Source organism: Saimiri boliviensis, chromosome 1, assembly GCF_048565385.1.
Source record: "Saimiri boliviensis isolate mSaiBol1 chromosome 1, mSaiBol1.pri, whole genome shotgun sequence".
Classification (NCBI taxonomy): Eukaryota; Metazoa; Chordata; class Mammalia; order Primates; family Cebidae; genus Saimiri; species Saimiri boliviensis.
The window spans coordinates 83,152,091-83,170,303 of NC_133449.1; the positions used below are offsets into that span (position 1 = coordinate 83,152,091).

At 43.4% G+C, this 18,213-nt stretch overlaps 1 protein-coding gene across 2 annotated transcripts in view; it reads right to left on the reverse strand.

Annotated features, from left to right (window-relative positions):
* The window catches only part of EML6 (EMAP like 6), a 298,470-nt gene that overhangs the window by 276,477 nt on the left and 3,780 nt on the right, over window positions 1-18,213 (reverse strand). Inside the window, exon 3 of one of the 2 annotated variants that reach the window (XM_074400077.1) lies at window positions 10,891-10,967. In XM_074400077.1, coding sequence (XP_074256178.1) covers window positions 10,891-10,896 — 6 coding nt within the window. In that variant the 5' untranslated portion in view covers window positions 10,897-10,967. Of the gene's footprint in view, window positions 1-10,854; window positions 10,968-18,213 lie in introns of both variants that reach the window. The other variant, XM_074400066.1, reaches the window with a different exon arrangement.

The window sequence follows — 18,213 nt, forward strand, 5'->3', positions numbered from 1 at the left end:
AATAAAGTCTCTCTGTTGTGAGCTACCTGGAGCTTGGAATGTGGTGACACAAGCACTCCTGTGGCTACCACCAATGGGACTACACTGGGTCAGACCTGAAGCTAGCACAGCACTGGGTCTCACCCAAGGCCTACTGTAACCACTCCCTGACTACTGCCTACGTTCACTGAAAGCCCTGGGGCTCTACAATCAGCAGGTGGCAAAGCCAGCCAGACCTATGTACTTCCCTTTGGGGCGGCAAGTTCCCCCAGGCCTGGAGTAGGTCCAGAGGTTTTATCCTGGAATCAGGGGAATAGAGTCTAAAATCTTAGAACTCTACCTGATGTTTTATTGTACTGTGGTTGAGCTGGCACTCAAACCACATGACGCAGGTCTTCCCACTCTTCCCTCCCCTTTCCAAAGGCAGAGGAGTTCCCATCCTATGGCTACTGCCACCTTAAGCCCATGGGGGAGTGCTGCCAGACTACTGCTGATGTTCCCTTTAGGCCCAAGGGCTCCTCAGTCAGCTTGTGGTGAATGCTGCCTGGCCTGGGACTCACTCTTCAGGGGAGTGGGCTCCCTCTATCCCAGGGCAGGTCCAGAAATGCTGTCCAATTGCCAAGTCCTGGAACCAGGAACCATAAGAGCCCACTTGGTGTTCTTCCCTCTGTGGCCAAGCTGGTACCTAAGGTGCAAGACAAAGTTCCCTTTGCTTTTCTCTTCACTTTTCTTGAGCAGAAGGAGTCTCTCCCCATAGTCACCACAGCCAGGAATGTGCTGAGTCTCACCTGAAGCCAGTAAGACTCAGAGTCTCACCCAAGGCCCACAACATACTATCCGGGTGTCACTTCTGGTTATTCAAGACCCAAGGGTTCTTTTGTCAGCAGGCGATGGGTCCTGCCAGGGCTGGCCCGTTTCCTTCAAGGCAGCAGGTTCTCTTCTGGCCCAGGATGTGTCTAGAAATGGCATCTGGGAGCTTGGGCCTGGAAAAGAGGCTTCATGATTCTGACTGGTGCCCTATCCTACAGCGGCTGAGCTAGTATCCAAGATACAAGGCAAAGTCCTCCCTCCTCTTTCCTCTTCTCTCTTCAAGTGGAAGGAAGAGGTCTCTTTTGGAGCTACAAGCTGTGCAGCCTGGGGTTGAGGGGGATTGAGCAAGCACTCCCTCACCCGCCCCATCTGGTATCTCAGTAGGTTGTGTGCCCCCTAAGTCTACTGGCTCTGAGCCCAGTTCATCACTAGAACTCGCCTATGTGTTGCAGTCTTTGTGGCCTAGACTACCTTTCAAGTTTATTTAGGGCCCCAGAGCACTGTAGCCTGGTGGCGAGGCTTGCCACAGCTCAAGTTCCATCTTCTGGGATGGGCAATAACGCTCTGGCTAGAGCTGGTCTAAATGCTCTCTCCAGGGGCAGGTGTCAACTGAGTTCAGCCTGGTTTTGCTTTCTGCAAAGAGAAGGCAGCAGCACTAAATTCAATGCAAGTCTCACAATTACTGCACTTTCCCTCTCCCAAGGGCATAGATTCTTTCTCCGTGCTATGCTGCCACTGCCAGGGGGTGGGGGAGGGGCGGTGTCAGCAATTCAAGATTGTCTTTCCGCCGGGCGCGGTGGCTCAAGCCTGTAATCCCAGCACTTTGGGAGGCTGAGGCGGGTGGATCATGAGGTCAAGAGATCGAGACCATCCTGGTCAACATGGTGAAACCCCGTCTCTACTAAAAATACAAAACATTAGCTGGGCATGGTGGTGCGTGCCTGTAATCCCAGCTACCCAGGAGGCTGAGACAGGAGAATTGCCTGAACCCAGGAGGCGGAGGTTGTGGTGAGCCGAGATTGCGCCATTGCACTCCAGCCTGGGTAACAAGAGCAAAACTCCATCTCAAAAAAAAAAAGATTGTCTTTTCTACCTTTTTCAGCTATATAAAGTTAAAACCAGGTACCGCGAGTGCTCATCTGATTTTTGGTTTGTATGAAGGTGCTTTTTTGAGTAGATAGTTGTTAAATTGCTGTCCTTTCAGGCAAGACAACTGGTGGAGACTTCTATTCAGCCATCTTGCTCTGCTCCTCCTTTTGAAGTCTTCTGGATTTTGTTTTCACTACTATCCTCTTTTTGCCTTTTCTTCTTGATATTGTTCATTATTTGAGGGTTTAAGCAGTTCTTTCAGCATTCATCCTTTTAGCTGTCATTAATATTTTTAACTGTCAAAATAACTTTCCATATTAGCAGCCAATATGCCTGCTTCCAGCTGGTCGAGATTCAGTGAGTCCATTGATTTGGTTGGTCTGTTTCGTTTTTCCACATAAACAGAACAATTATCTACTATCTATCCCATTTATCTACAAAATCCCAATTCTTGCTACCATCCCTTACCTAAGTAATTATTTATCCTCTGCACAGAGTTGTCTTTTGAATCCTAATGCTTTATTTTTGATGGAATCATTCCTCATGTTGATCTCCCTACTGTCACTAAGACTCAAGCCCTTTGGTAGTGATGAAGGTTGGCATCGTACCATCCATGTGGTCACACTTATCCCCCTGCTTCAACTTGATGGCAGGAACCACAGAGACATCTGGGCCCACAGCAGAGATTCCCATAAGAACCCTGGGCAAGGCGAGTCAAAAGGTCCCATCCATATGGTAAAACTTGTTTTCCATTAGCTGAACAAATCGACATTTTCTGCAAGTGTGGTGCCCTTTGGTAAAGCTTGTTGATAAAGCTCATCAGTACATCATATCGGTGAAACAGTACCAAACATCAGTGAAAAAAAAGCTGGTTTTTTGCAAAGATAAACAAAACTTACAAACATTTTGCCAGACTAAGAAAAAAAAGAGAAGAGCCAAATAAATAAAATCAGAGCTGGAAAAGGAGACATTACAGCTGACAACCCAGAAATTCAAAGGATCACTGGTAAAAATCCTTTGAATCACAAGTAAAAATCCCAGGGAAGCACGCTGTGTAATGAAGAAAGTCACTGATTAACATGTGGCTCAGCTATCTATTGCTGTGTTATAAGCCATCTCAAAGCACAGTACCTACATGATTTATTCTTTCTCATAATTCTGGGGGTTGACTGGCTTTACAGGTGGAGCTTCTGCTTTATGTTGGGTGGCTGAGGTCACTCATGCAATTGCATTCAGCTGACAGCTTGGCTGGAGCTGGGATGTTCAAATGGCCTCTCATCCTCCAGGATCTTCCTCCACTTTGCTTTTCACCCTTCAGTGGTTCCTGTGGTTTGGATGTCCCACCCAAATCTCAGGGTGAACTGTAATCCCCAATGTTGGAGATGAGGCCTGGTGAGAAGCATTTGGATCATGCGGGGAGATTCCTTGTGAATGGCTTGGGCCATCACTTCCCCTTGGTGATAAGTGAACTCTCACTCTGAGTTCTTGTGAGATCTGGTCATTTAAAAGTGTGTGGCACAGCACCCCCCGATCACCCTCCTGCTTTTGCCATATGATGAGCAAGCTCCCACTTCACCTTCCACCGTGAGCTTACCTGGGATTTTCTCTTAGGAAAGCATTACTGTGTGTACATATTTACCTTTGATAAAGATTCAGCTCCAAATTTATATTCAACTGAAATGTCGGAAGGATGCCTGACACCTTGCAGTGTGCTTGGCCTCTGAGCTATTTAAAAACATATGTCACCTCGGTGCAGCCTTGTCCTCACTGACATGTCTTCCAAGGAGCCTGGCTGGCTGGCGTTCCGGGCACTGCATGTCATATTTCTGAAAAAGCTGACAGACGGTTTCACAAAATATTGTCATAATATTGTGTTACTGAATCTTGAGATGCCTTCATGGTAGCAAATTTTTGCAGAGATTGGTCTTATCCTCTTAGATATCTATGACTATGTTTACGTTTAATCCCTGAAATTGGGAATTCAGTATTTCTGAATGATACATCTATAGATAACATCTATAGATAGATAAAATCATTATAGATAAAATCTATAGATAACATCTATAGATAGATAAAATCATTATAGATAAAAATCTATAGATAACATCTATAGATTTTGATGCAGTTTTAATAATCTAATCAATAATTCTAACAACTTATTTATTAAATGCATTAATGAGATGCAAAATATTTTTATTAAAATAAAAATTTATTAAATGTAATTATGAAATATTAGAAAACTACAAAGAAAAAATTCACCTATTTTCTACACAGAGTAGGACTTCAACAAATGTTGAATGAATTAGTTGTGAATACCTATGTGTGTGTATCTCTGAAATGCTTAAAAAACTCTAAATGAAACCAATTTAAATTTATATATAGTTCAACATATTAATGTTCATGAAAAAAATTTTATATAACTATAAAAAATGAGCAAGCTAAGTACTGATATAGAAAGAGCTCTTATTATACTAATTCTAGGAGGAAAAAAAGAAAAAAGAAAAAAAAAGAAATGGCTCCTAGATATTATACCAAAAAAGCAAATTTCAGAATGATGTTTCTATTATGCTACCTTCAGGCTAAAAGGAGAAAAATCTGTATTTGTATTTGCATGGACCCATAATATTTTAAAATCTAAGCACAGGATTGGGAATAAACACAAGAAGTAGTAGGCTTTCCACTATACATTTTTAGACTTTTTGATTTTGAATGCTAGTATATAAATGGAATATACTACCATTCAAAATACAATTTCATAAGCAAAATTTGAGCCTGTTTATGTTTTGCCTTTTCCCTTCTTTTGCAATTAATGAAGATGAACGTTTTTTGATTTGTATGTTGACAAGTTTACTTCTTCCCTAAGAATGTTTGCGCATATTGACATTGTAGAGGCTTTTTTGATTTGAATCAGAAAGTGTTACATCTTGTCTACTCTTTACATTGGAGATATTTGCCCTCTGTCACCTGACTTTGCTTTCCTTTATTTTATTGCATTTTAGAGTGTGAAGTTTTCATGCTTTCCTATGTACCTTATATGCTTTGGCATTGTTCCCTTCTATCAGAAGTCTGACGAAGTTTCCTTTCTATAATCTAGTTTGATAATTTTTGTTTTTTGAAATTTTCATTAATTCATTTAGAATTAATTTCTGTGTGCAATTAGAAGATGAATAGGTACTTTTAAAGGTATCTAGCCGGGCGCGGTGGCTGAAGCCTGTAATCCCAGCACTTTGGGAGGCCGAAGCGGGTGGATCACAAGGTCAAGAGATCGAGACCATCCTGGTCAACATGGTGAAACCCCGTCTCTACTAAAAATACAAAAAATTAGCTGGGCATGGTGGCGCGTGCCTGTAATCCCAGCTACTCAGGAGGCTGAGGCAGGAGAATTGCCTGAACCCAGGAGGCAGAGGTCGCGGTGAGCCGAGATTGCGCCATTGCACTCCAGCCTGGGTACCAAGAGCGAAACTCCGTCTCAAAAAAAAAAAAAAAAAAAAAGGTATCTAATCTTTCTTTTCCCATTGATCATATGAACTTCATTATAGTATTTTTGGTTCTTATGCATAATAATATTCATTTATGTATATGCCTTAAGGAACCGCCTCCATTCCTGAAAGAGATGGCTCCAGCCACAGCTGCTAAGAGGACCTCAACCCCACCCAGGCTCTGAGACCCCCAGACACTAGAAATGTGAAATGGGTGTGGGTAGATGGTCTTTAAACCGACTTTCATTTGTTTCAACTTTAACTCACAAGGGCAAGATAATCTGATTTCAGATTTTAATACCTTTGGACTTTGCTGTCTTTGAACTTTAACATGCAAGTAGGTCTACGCTTTACATTTTTATTTCTCCCTGAGAATTTACTACAGAAGAAGGATTTATATCCACATCTGGGACCCCTTTAAAATGTTTATCTTTTGTTTTTGGAGTATCTTAATGTCATTATTTCCTCTTACTACAGAACTCCTTATGATAGATGATGGGACTGGAGACCTAAATGGGGATTGGAAACGGGAGAGGGAGTACATTTTCAACTTTGTGTACTAGTGACCTTGGAGCTTACTGTATGGTTCTGACCCATGTCAGGACCTTCTGGGGAAAAAATTTAAGCTACCCAGCAGATTTTGTGGGGCCTGAAGCTTATATAATTTGCCGGGAGGGAGCAGTTTAAGAAAAAAAAAAAAAGAACATAAAATGATGAATTCAAAATTAGGTATAGGGCCTTGGAAGGAGCCTGAGCAAGTGAAGGGTCCTGAAGCTTTCGATTTGTGATAAATTCACCTCTGCTGGCCAGCAGCAGTCTAGAGGATACCCAAAGAGACAGTGGCTAGCTAGTCCACACAGACGGGAGCAGGACTCTCCTCCAGGTGGGCTGCAGATTTTCTTTCCCAGGAGAGCCACATCCCTGATGACCAAGGGCAAGCAGTTGCAAACTCAACTAAAATGATTTGGTTATTCACAAGAGACTTTTATCGTGAATGTCTATGGCTTCCATTATAGCCTCACTATCAGGTTATAATGAAAGTAAGTCCTATATTGAATTCTGCCACACATAGAAATATTTATAAACAGGGAGGCACAAAACAGTTCTACAACTTGTTCTGAAAACTCAGTGAAGTCCCAGCCCCATTCTGTGCATAGAAAGTTCACTAGATGGGGTCAAGTGTGGTGGCTCATGCCTGTAATCCCAGACCTTTAAGAGGCCGAGGTGGGTGGATCACCGTAGGTCTGGAGTTCGAAACCAGCCTGGCCAATATGGTGAAACTCTGTCTCTACTAAAATTACAAAAAAATTAGCTGGGTGTGGTGGTGGGGGCCTGTAATCCCAGATACTTGGGAGGCTGAGGCAGGAGAATCGCTTGAACCTGGGATGTGGAGGTTGCAGTGAACTGAGACCATGACATTTGCACTCCAGCCTGGGCAACAAGAACGAAATTCCATCTCAAAAAGAAAGTAAGTTAACTATTTGGAAATGTGACAGCGTCTTAGTACAAGATATAGTCAGATTCGGGCACAAGAACCCTCCAAGCCAGTTGAACACAGGACAGTTTTGGAATCAGTCAAGCCTCAGAGTCATTCCAAAGGGAGTTCCCTATCAAGAAGCTTTTTAAAATAGTTGATATCGATTTTGTTTATTTTATTGCACAGGGGTTTTTGGGTAACTTTTTATTTTGATGTAATTTTAAACTTGGACTAGTACAAGGAACTCCTGTGTATCTTTCATCCTGATTTAACAATTATTCACATTTTTCCTTATTTGCTTCCTCATTCTCTTTATGAATATTTATTCCAGACCATTTGACAGTACATTGGAGATATCATGCTCTTTTGCCATTAAATATGTGTGTCTTTTTCTAAGATGGACATTCCCCTGCATGAGAACATTTTTAATAACAAAATCAGGAAATTTAACATTAATACAAACCTATTATGTAATCTACAGTCCACATTCAAGTTTTGTCATGTCTCAGTAATGTCCTTTACAGCTATTTCCTTTTCTTGACTCAGGATCCATTCGAGGATCACACATTGCATTTAGTTCTGCCTCCTTTCATCTGGAATGGTTCCACCATCAGTTTTTGCCTTTCCTGACCTTGACATTTTTGAAGAATAAAGACCAGGAGGATGTTCCTTATTTGGCTTTATCTGACATTCCCTCTTGATTAAGGCCATGCATTTTTTTATTTAATCAAGAGGGAGTATCAGATAAAGCCAAATATGTAAAATATTCATATGCAAAAATATTACAGAAATGAAAATGTGTGCTTCTCGGTGTATCATATCAGCAAGCATATGAAATTGGTTTGCCCTAGTCTTGGTGACTGGTTAAGGTGGGGCACTCCAATATTCTTCAAAATAAAGTTACTACTTTCGCCTTTGTCATTAATAATCAATATCTGGGAAGATACTTCGAGAGTGTGTATATACACAGTTTATCATGAAACTCTCATGCCCTGTTTTGGGCAACATTGATGATTTTCTAATTTCATCTATGTTTTATTGTTGAATTTCTATTACAATATAAGGAAAGAACTTTTCCTTATTTATTTATTTATTTATTTATTTATTTGTATCTGTATAAACTCATGGAACTTCATTTTATTCAATGGGTTATAATCTACTACCACTAAATCGTTAAACCTTATTTAGGGAGTAGGATTGCCTGTAATTTTCAACCCACATCCTGATGGCACTCATATGGATTGGAAACTTCCACTGGGCTAATTAACAGAGCCCCTCTTGCTAATCAGGAACAAAGAGAGCTCAGGCATTTTTAGTAGCCTCATGAACCTGAAGTGTATATTTCTGAATTAGGAAAATTCAATACTCACAGAGTGTAGATTAAAGCAAACATGCATCTTTATATCACAGTACCTAGGCTGAAGAATTTAAAGTACTTGTAAATTATAGAACACATAACTTAAGTGGTTAAACCTTATCGGTCAACTGAACAAAAAGTTGGGTAATGATAAGAGAAAATGTACCCCCATTTGGAGCTAAATTATGGTTTCTACTTCCTGTCCCCATTGATTCATTTCACCCTGAGGCAGTAGAGTGGTTTATCTGATGGGAAAGGGCAAGCCCAGCTCAGCCCCATCCCCTTTGCTCTTGGAAACCCAGCTTGCCTGCATGGAGTTCTCCGCTCTTAGTCAAGCTACTGGCTTAATAACAAATGTACTGCCCTCATCAGAGGGGACCTGAGATGGCCCAATACCTTCCATAACTGGGCAGGTATATCTATAGTATATTCAGCTTCAGATAGAAGCACAAAGCTACCTCCCACAATCTAACCTTCACCAGTAATAAAGTTGATATTTTGGGCTTCATCCACATACCTCTTATTTCGGAGTCAGTTCAGAACATGAGAGCAAATGATAACAATACAATTCTCCAAAATAAAAAGCAAACATTATAAAAAGACTCCAGATGTGAATACAATCTGCTATGCTGTTACAAATTCTCTGGGAGAAATGAAAGTTTAAAGATTAGACCTACTTGAACAGTAAGGTACAAAGACAGCAAAGTCCAAATGAATTACATTTTGAATGGTCAATGATAAGGAAGTTATCAAGGGCTGCATCACTCAGTGGGCTTTTCACAAGATTCCTTTTCACAGTAGTAACCATCACAATCGTCAGAATCAAAATCTGTCCACCCAGTTTACATACTCTACCAAGCATCTCCCCTACCACCACTGACCCCATCCCATCCCACCTGCCACCAGCACCTACATCTGAACACAGATATTTATACTGGATTGAATTCTATGTAAACAAAATAAAACTTGAAAACAACAGCTAAAAACCCTTGGAGTTAAAAAATGTCAATAATATAATAATGTGGTGCTAGTGGAAAAAAACAGAAAAATGTTAAGAAACTAGAAATAGGGGCCGGGCGCAGTGGCTCACGCCTATAATCTCAGCACTTTGGGAGGCCGAGGCGGGTGGATCACGAGGTCGAGAGATCAAGACCATCCTGGTCAACATGGTGAAACCCCGTCTCTACTAAAAATACAAAAATTAGCTGGGCGTGGTGGTGCACGCCTGTAGTCTCAGCTACTCGGGAGGCTGAGGCAGGAGAATTGCTTGAACCCAGGAGGCAGAGCTTGCAGTGAGCCGAGACTGTGCCATTGCACTCCAGCCTGGGTAACAAAAGCGAAACTCCATCTCAAAAAAAAAAAAAAAAGAAACTAGACCCAAATACAGAAGAAGATGATAGAGTGAATTAGTGAAATCAACAAGGACTGAGTCAAATACAGATACACCATTAGCTATTTATTCACTGAATAAATGCCTATGGAGTGCCTGCTGTGTATTAGGTTTACGTACTCTATGCACTAGGTACAGGGAGTTCAATGGGAACAAAATAGACATGGATTCACCTTGTATTTTTGTTATGAGACAAAAATGAAACAATGTTAATCATACCAATCCTGGTGTTTAATAAATATTAGATGCTCAATAAAAATCTGTTATTAATATTTTAATATAGGTAAAGAGGGCTGGGGGCAGTGGCTCATGGCTGTTAATCCCAGCACTTTGGGAGCTGAGGCCTGAGGTCAGGAGTTAGAGACCAAACCTGGCCAATATGGTGAAACCCCATCTCTACTAAAAATACAAAAATTAGCCAGGTGTGGTGGTGTGTACCTATAGTCTCAGCTACTTGGGAGGCTGAGACAGGAGAATTACCTGAACCCAGGAGGTGGAGGTTGCATTGAGCTGATACTGTGCCATTGCACTCCAGCCTGGCTGACAGAGCAAGACTCCATCTCAAAAAAAAAAAAAAAAAAAAAAAAGAAGAAGAAGAAGAAGAAGAGGAAAAGAGGTCAAATGAAGATTGTTTACTTAATAGTATTACGATAACTGGCTAGAGATCAGGCAAAACAATTGGTAGAGGTACCCCTTATAAGGACATCAAAAGACATTTCAGAAGAATTTATTTACATTTAAACATTGTATTAAAAAGCACAAAATAAATGTGTTACCAGGTCTGTGAAAGAAGATTCGTGTCCTCACTTTTAAAGAAACAAAACCACAAGGAAATGAATAGACCTTAATATTGAAACATAAATTTCATACAAAAGCAAAATAGCAAAACAGCAGACTGAGGAAAATATTTCATCCAGTTTAATTGACAAAAGGTAAAAATCTGGAGAAAACATTTCAATTTATAACCAAATCATAATGATGCCAAAAAATAAGTAGACTAAGGATGTTGCAGTGGATAGCTTCATTGTCTTTTGTTTTTTGTTTTTTTTGTTTTGTTTTGTTTTTTGTTTTTTTTGCAACTGTGGTAGGCAAATGGTGATCACATCCTAATCTCCAGAAACTACAAATATGTTACATTACATAGCAAAGGGGGATTAAAGTTGCTAGTCAGTTGACCTTAAAATAGGGATTGTATTAGTTTGTTTTCACACTGCTATAAAGATACTACCCGAGATTGGGTAATTTATGAAGGAAAGAGGTTTAATTGACTCACAATTCTGCACGGCTGGTGAGGCCTCAGGAAACTTACGATCATGGCAGAAGGGGAAGTAGTCACCTTCTTCACAAGGCAGGAGGAGAGGAGAGCAAGGAGGAACTTCCAAACACCTACAAAACCATCAGATTTCATGAGAATTCACTCACTATCACGACTGCAGCATGGGGAAACCACCCCCATGATCCCACCATGTCCCTCCCTCGACCTGGGGGTATTACAAATCAAGATGAGATTTGGGTGGGGACACAGAGCCAAACCACATCAGGGATATTATCCTGGATTATGCAGATGGGCCAAATATAATCACAAGTGTCCTTGAAAGGAGAAGAAAGAGGCAGAGGATGGCAACAGTGAAACGACTCGAGAAAGACTTGATCACTATTGCTGACTTTGAAGATGGAGGAAGGGGCAATGAGCCAACGAATGTGGGCAGCTGCTAAATGTTGTAAACAGGAAGGAATTGAAATTTCCTCTAGAGCATCCTGAAAGAAAAAGAGCCCTGCTGACAACTTGATTTTAATGCAGTAAGTTTTTGTGTCAGACTTCTAATTTATGAAAGAACTGTAAGATAATAAATTTATGTTGTTTTAAGCCACTGTGTTTGTGGTAACTTAGTACAGCAGCAAAGGGAAATTCACACAGCCACCTACTTTGTAAACGCTGCTCCTGTGTTTGCAGAATCTGTGGCCTCATGGGACAGAACCTTCCTTCTGCAGAATATGAGGAGGTCTGTTCCCAGCTTCATTGCAGCAAGGGCATAGATCCATAGCCTGTATCTGTCAACAGTACACCTGCACAACTTTGAACGAGAAGCTGGTCATGTGCAGGAGGGGAGCCCGGCAGAATCTGTTCTGTGATGGCAGTGGCGGGGACAGCTGTCACTGAAGCAGCATGTTGTTGTCAAAGACAACAACAATTTGACAACAATTTGATTCACTCAAAAAGAAAGTGGTGACATGCCTGTAGTTCCAGCTTTTGGGAGAATCAGTTGAATCCGGGAGGTTGACACTGCAGTGATCACTGCTGTGATCATGTCCCTGCACTGCACTCCAGGCTGGGTGATAGAATAATACCCCACCTCAGCAAAAAGGAAAGAAAGGAAGGAAGGAAGGAAAGAAGGAAGGAAAAGAGGGAGGAAGGGAGGGAGGGAGGAAGGAAGGAAGGAAGGAGGGAAGGAAGGAAGGAAGGGAAGGAAAAGGAAGAAAGGAAAAGAGGGAGGAAGGGGGAAGGGAGGAAGGAAGGAAGGAAGGAGGGAAGGAAGGAAGGAAGGGAAGGAAAAGGAAGAAAGGAAGAGAGGGAGGAAGGGGGGGAGGGAGAGAGACAGAGAAAGAAAGAGAGAGAGAGAGAAAGAGATGAGAAACAGGAGAAAAAGTTAATCCTAGCTAGCAGTCAAAGAAACTCAAAATTTGAGATGCCATATGATAGTTATTAAAAACAAAAACAATTGTTTCTGTAGCATAACAATGACAACAGGTCCTCAGATAATGTCATTTCATTCAACTTTTGTTGTTGTTTTGTTTAATGATGAGAAAAAAAATTGATTGTCTGCCAGGGCCACTGTGTGGTTTGCGTGCTCTCGCCACGTCCACAGGGGTTTGCTCTGGGTGCTCTGGTTATCTCCCACCCCTAGAAGATGTACATGTTCAGCTCACAGGCATGTCTACATGGTCCCGGTGTGAGTGTGGGGGGTGTGTGTGCGCCCTGCAATGGGACAGTGTCCTGTCCAGGCCTGGTTCTCACCTTATGCCCTGGGCTGCTGGAATGAACTTTGGCAACCAGAGACCACAGACTATGGCAACCCGGAGAACTGTTATTATTGAGTAAGTAATCTTACTTGCTTTTATTTATCTTTGTTAAATGTATGTATAGCTCATATTTATTTCTATGGTTAATATCAGAAGTGTTTCGGTTTTTATTTAGAAGCTTGATGTGTTTGTAACTAGAAATAAGCCATAGGAATATCCGTTTGCTTGTGGTAAAAATTGGTGTCACTTAGAGTTGCAGATTACAAGAACCTACTGACAAACTGAATAGGTACATACCCACCCAAGGCAGGTGATTAAAGGGGAATATGGTCTATGCAGTAGCTCTATGAGGGGGTAGTTTATGCCCCAAGAAAACTGCCCTCAGAAAGAACCAACAGCTGTAATTTTGGGAACACAAGCCTCTGGTGGGGGGTGGTCTTATTGCTAAATAACCAGCATCTGGGGAGCATTTTAACGTCTGATGCTGCATCGACCTAATGGAAAACTACCAACAGTCCTTGAAATAAGCATTACAAAGTCTTTGTAGCAACATGGCAAAATGTTTATTACGCATATTTAAGTAAAAATCCTATGCAGAACAGGTACTCGTGATGTTTAATTATGTGGGATTTGACACATGTGGCCTGTTGGGTTATTAGATTTAAATGGAAGTTAAGAATGCTTTTTTTTTAGACAGTTTCTCTGTTGCCCAAGCAGAAGTGCAGGGGTGTGATCTCAGCTCACTGCAACCTCCACCTCCCAAGTTCAAGTTCAAGCGATTCTTGTGCCTTAGCCACCCAAGTAGCCAGGATTACAGGCATGCGCTAACATGCCCAGCTACTATTTTTAGTAGAGATGGGGTTGTACCATGTTGGCCAGGCTGGTGTCAAACTACTGACCTCAAGTGATCCATCCACCTCGGCCTCCCAAAGTATTGGGATTACAGGCATGAGCCACCGTACCCGGCCCAAGAATGCTTTTATTACATAGTCTTTCCTGTTTAAAATATTGCATCTCTTACCAACATGTTTCACTAAAAAAACATGAACTCATCAAATGCCTAAAGAATGGATTTTTTTTTTTTTTTTTTTGAGACGGAGTTTCACTCTTGTTACCCAGGCTGGAGTGCAATGGCGCGATCTCGGTTCACCGCAACCTCCACCTCCTGGGTTCAGGCAATTCTTCTGCCTCAGCCTCCAGAGTAGCTGGGATTACAGGCACGCGCCACCATGCCCAGCTAATTTTTTGTATTTTTAGTAGAGACAGGGTTTCACCATGTTGACCAGGATGGTCTCGATCTCTTGACCTCGTGATCTACCTGCCTCGGCCTCCCAAAGTGCTGGGATTACAGACTTGAGCCACCGCGCCCGGCCAAGAATGGATTTTTTTTTTTTTTTTTTTTTGAGATGGAGTTTCACTCTTGTTGCCCAGGCTGGAGTGCAATGGCACAATCTCAGCTCACTGCAACCTCCACCTCCTGGGTTCAAGTGATTCTCCTGCCTCAGCCTTCTGAGTAGCTGGGATTACAGGAATGTGCCACCACGTGCAGCTAATTTTGTATTTTTAGTAGAGATGGGATTTCTCCATGTTGGTCAGGCTGGTCTTGAACTCCCGACCTCAGGTGATCCACTCGCCTCAGCCTCCCAAAGTGCTGGGATTACAGGCATGAGCCATTGCACCTAGCCTGAATTTTCATTTTTAAAAATAAAGACCCCCAAATGATGCTACTCATCTGTTTCTTTGGAGAGTTCCAAATGCCCAAGTTAATGATCAAAACATCATTTGTCTGGGAAACAATCCACATGAGTGCATACTGTCCCTGGGTGCCTGGTCCTGTGATTGGGGTGCAGCTCCTTCAGTCAGCACCAACTTCCTTATAAAGACTCCATCTCTGAGACCTTGCAATGCATCTTGAAATGCAAGGATCCTTAATCCATTTCTTCCTTTGACAAATAGAAAATGAGCCCTTTTGTGTGTTCACCCTTCCCCACTGTCCTCTTCTGAAAAATGGAGGTCTAATCGCTGGCATGGGAAAGAGCCTTGTTTTAACTGTCCGCTCCGCCTGGTGCATAGCAAATAAGGTTCGCACGCCCTTTTTTTCATAAAGCATGCAGGCTTGTAAAATGGAACTAAAGAAGGAAATGATGACCAGGCACCCAGAGATCAGCTCCTGTCTTTTTATGCTGTGCTAGAAAAGAAAGGTTGTGAGCTGAGGGAGATCAGGAAAGCAGGAAGACCAGCAGGAAGAGCCGGCTGGGCACCCACACATGGCGATACCTCGGAAGATGCCTGTGCAGGTCAGAGCTTGGAGGAGATGGGGCCACAGGTGCTGAGGGGACAGTAAGAGTCAGCTGCCCTGACAGTGGGAGAGCCAGACATCAGAGGAAAGAGGAATGATGGAATTTGGGGAATGAAGGGGCCCCGTGGCCAGTTCAGGGAGCTAGAGTGAAAATCCGACCTATCTCAGCTGCAGCCCATTGCTTCCTGTAGCTTGTCTTCACATCCTTTGCCTAGAAAGCAGATGAAAGGAAACATATCCATAGAGGCTGTGGGCTGAGCCTCTCCTCCCCACTTTTAAAACACCGAACACCGACGTGGGCGTTATGCTGAGCTGTGATTTATCCCGCCACCCTTCTGAGTACCCAGCTGTTTGGAAGATCCTTCCGCCCTACCTTCCCTCCTTCCTCACTTCTTTCCTCTCATCTTTTCTTCCTTCCAAATATTTATTGTGTCCCCACCATACACTCTTTATCTGAACTTAAATTTGATATCTAAAGGACTTTAGCATGTATCGATAGTTGAAATCTGGGCAGCTACAGATTTGTAAGGCCAGTGAATCAGGCACCAGCTCTCCTCTAATTACATTGTACATGTATTTGAGAGCAAAGTGTGCACTTGCATAGCTGTATTCTAGAGGCACACGGATGCTCAAGGAGTCAGTGAAGAGCTGTGGCTTCAAGAATCCAGTCTTCTGTAGCTGTTGAGTAGACATGACACTGGGCATTTCAGTCCTTTCTCTGAAAGCCCACCATTAGGGCAAGGGCTTACACACATGAGATGCCCTCCTGGCTGGCACGGGTTCCATGACAATCATTTCTCAGCCCACAGAGAAGTGGAGGAAAAGAATCTAAGTGGCGGACAGATAGTGTAGTTCTCTGGAGGGATGTGTCAGAATTCAAATCTCCAGCTGCTATTTGTACAAGTACTTAACTCTTTAAGCCTTTGTTTTCTCCTTTGTACAGTGAAGACGTTGCCTGGTAGAACTGTGAGGATTTGATGAGATAATCCACCTTGAAACTTAGCACACTGCCTGGACAACATTATAGCTGGATACCTATTATTATTAGCAAGATAAAGTCATTCCGTTTGGAGAAGAACAAAAAATGGAAATGAAACCAGTGGTTCCGAGTCCCCTACCTAAATCACTGACTGATTTTTTTCAATCAGTTTTCCTGATACGCTCAGGCCCAGCGTGAGTTCCTGGCTTCTCTCCCTTTTCCTGTGGGGTGTGTTCACATTCACATATCCACTTGTTCCACAGAGCAGTATGCCTCTGAGATCCTGAACACACACTCCTTCTCAGCTCAAGATAACAAGGCAGCTGAATGGAGATGAGGCAGGGGGAAGGTCAGTCCTGGGGTCAGCCGGACTGTGTTAACGCTTCTGAGCACTGTGCCCTCAGTTCCACCAGCTCTGGCTCAGCTCAGTCACCTTTTCTCTGGGATGACAGTTCAGGCTGTGGCTCTAACAATACCTCAGTGATAAGTCTCCACCTCACAGGCTCCGTGTGGAGGTTGAGATGAGCTAACGCAGCGCAAGTGCTAAGAGCGGCACCTGATGCATACAGTAGGCGCCTGGCCAATGCTGGCTGTGTCAGAGCCAGTGCAGAAATGGTACTCCTCTTGGTTCTGCGCCAAGTGCTACAAGGACAGCCTCCACTGGTCCCGATGCCCAAAGATCTGAGACACGAGGGGGCCATCTGGTCATGTTCCGGCCAGAGCGCTGCTCCCCTCCTTCCTCACTTCCTGAGGCAACTGTGATAGAGAAATGATGGAAATGCTGTGTCACTACTGAAAAGAGAATGTAAGGACGCGTTCATCTTTGCGAGCCGTTCTCCTATGCCATTTCAATTCTTTGCCCCCCTGAGGAAAGTCAGACATGCTGCCTTCTCTTCTTTTCCAGACACCAGTGGGGTCCTTTTCCTTTAAGGCCTCACACCTGAGCAAATGGCTTCCCTGGGACCCGGCCTCAGTGTCCCCAGCCCAGTTACCCTCTTACCTACAACAAAGCTCTCAGGCACATGGGACACCCTTGGCTTTTGGGTTATTAATTCTCTGGGTAATTTTACGCCCTGTCAGAGCTGGAGACTTTGTACAAAATACGGTGCTGAGTGATGAGGGAGCCGCACCCCTGCCACGGGGCCAGGGAGCAGGGACGGTGTGTGCCACACAGATTGTTTCCCAGCCAAATGATGTTCCGACTCCTCCAAGAAACAGAATTAGCAACTTTGGGAGGGCTTATTTCAAAAGAAAGTACTTCCTTAGATTGACATTTGGTTCATCTGTAAATTCGTGGCATTCCCACAGCAGCGCCTGCTGCTGCTGAGCTGTGCCAGTGTCTGAAGTAACCCCGCAATGCCTGCTGGAGAAGGGAGCTCGGAAGATGGGAGCAAAGGGAACTAGGCGGCTGGACGTCCTTCCTGCTTGCTAACCTACGTTTGCTCTCTGAAGCCAGGCCTGCCCCAACCGAAGCACCTCGGACAGAAAACACGAAGGTGGGGTGGGGGTGGGGGAGTTTATCAACACGCACAAGGTCAGGGGCAGCCTTGAACACATGAGCAAATATGCTTTAAAATAAAAGAGGCTCCTGCCGATAGAATCACATGGGGGAGAAGCAACTGATTTATGGAGTGTGGCATTTATCAGCTCATTTCATCTGTTTTAGAGACCAAGGCTGAGGAAGCTGACCAAGAGGCGTCTAACGTCTTCATCATCATCACGTGGCTGGCCTGTGGTGGGTGCTTCACTGAGGGCACAAGGGAATACTTGTCTCGGGGCTGGGAGGTAAAGGAGCCACCATTCAGTCTGGCCTCAGCGTCTACCTTCTCTCTCCAGAAGACCAGAGGCTGAGCAAGCTGGATGAAGTAATCCAGCCACGTGTCCCCAGGAAAGACAAGACTCCTAAAATCCAAGTGGGGAGATGACAGACGTGTAATAGATGGCAGCAGGAGAGGCCCCGTCTGCACGCCTGCGAGCACTGGTTCAGAAACGCGTGCTCCTTACGGCCATTTTAATTAGGGCTGTGGACGTTCCCCTAAGAATGGGAGATTAAAACCTCGAGTGACTGTTTCCTTAGAAAAACAAAACAAAACTCGAGGAACAGGAACATCGCAAATAACTCACCATAACTGAGAAACTAAAATGACGACCGAAAATGGAGCAGATATCCCAGGAGAAATGTTGTGAGTCAAGACTTGGCGTCAGCCCCACTGGAAAAAGCTCCCAGGTTCCCGCCCAAAGCCCGGACTCCAGAACGCAGGATGCCCCACCCTGCGGAGAAAGTCCCTGCGGACTTACGTAAGGAAAATTTCCCTTTCCTTTAAAGAACGTTT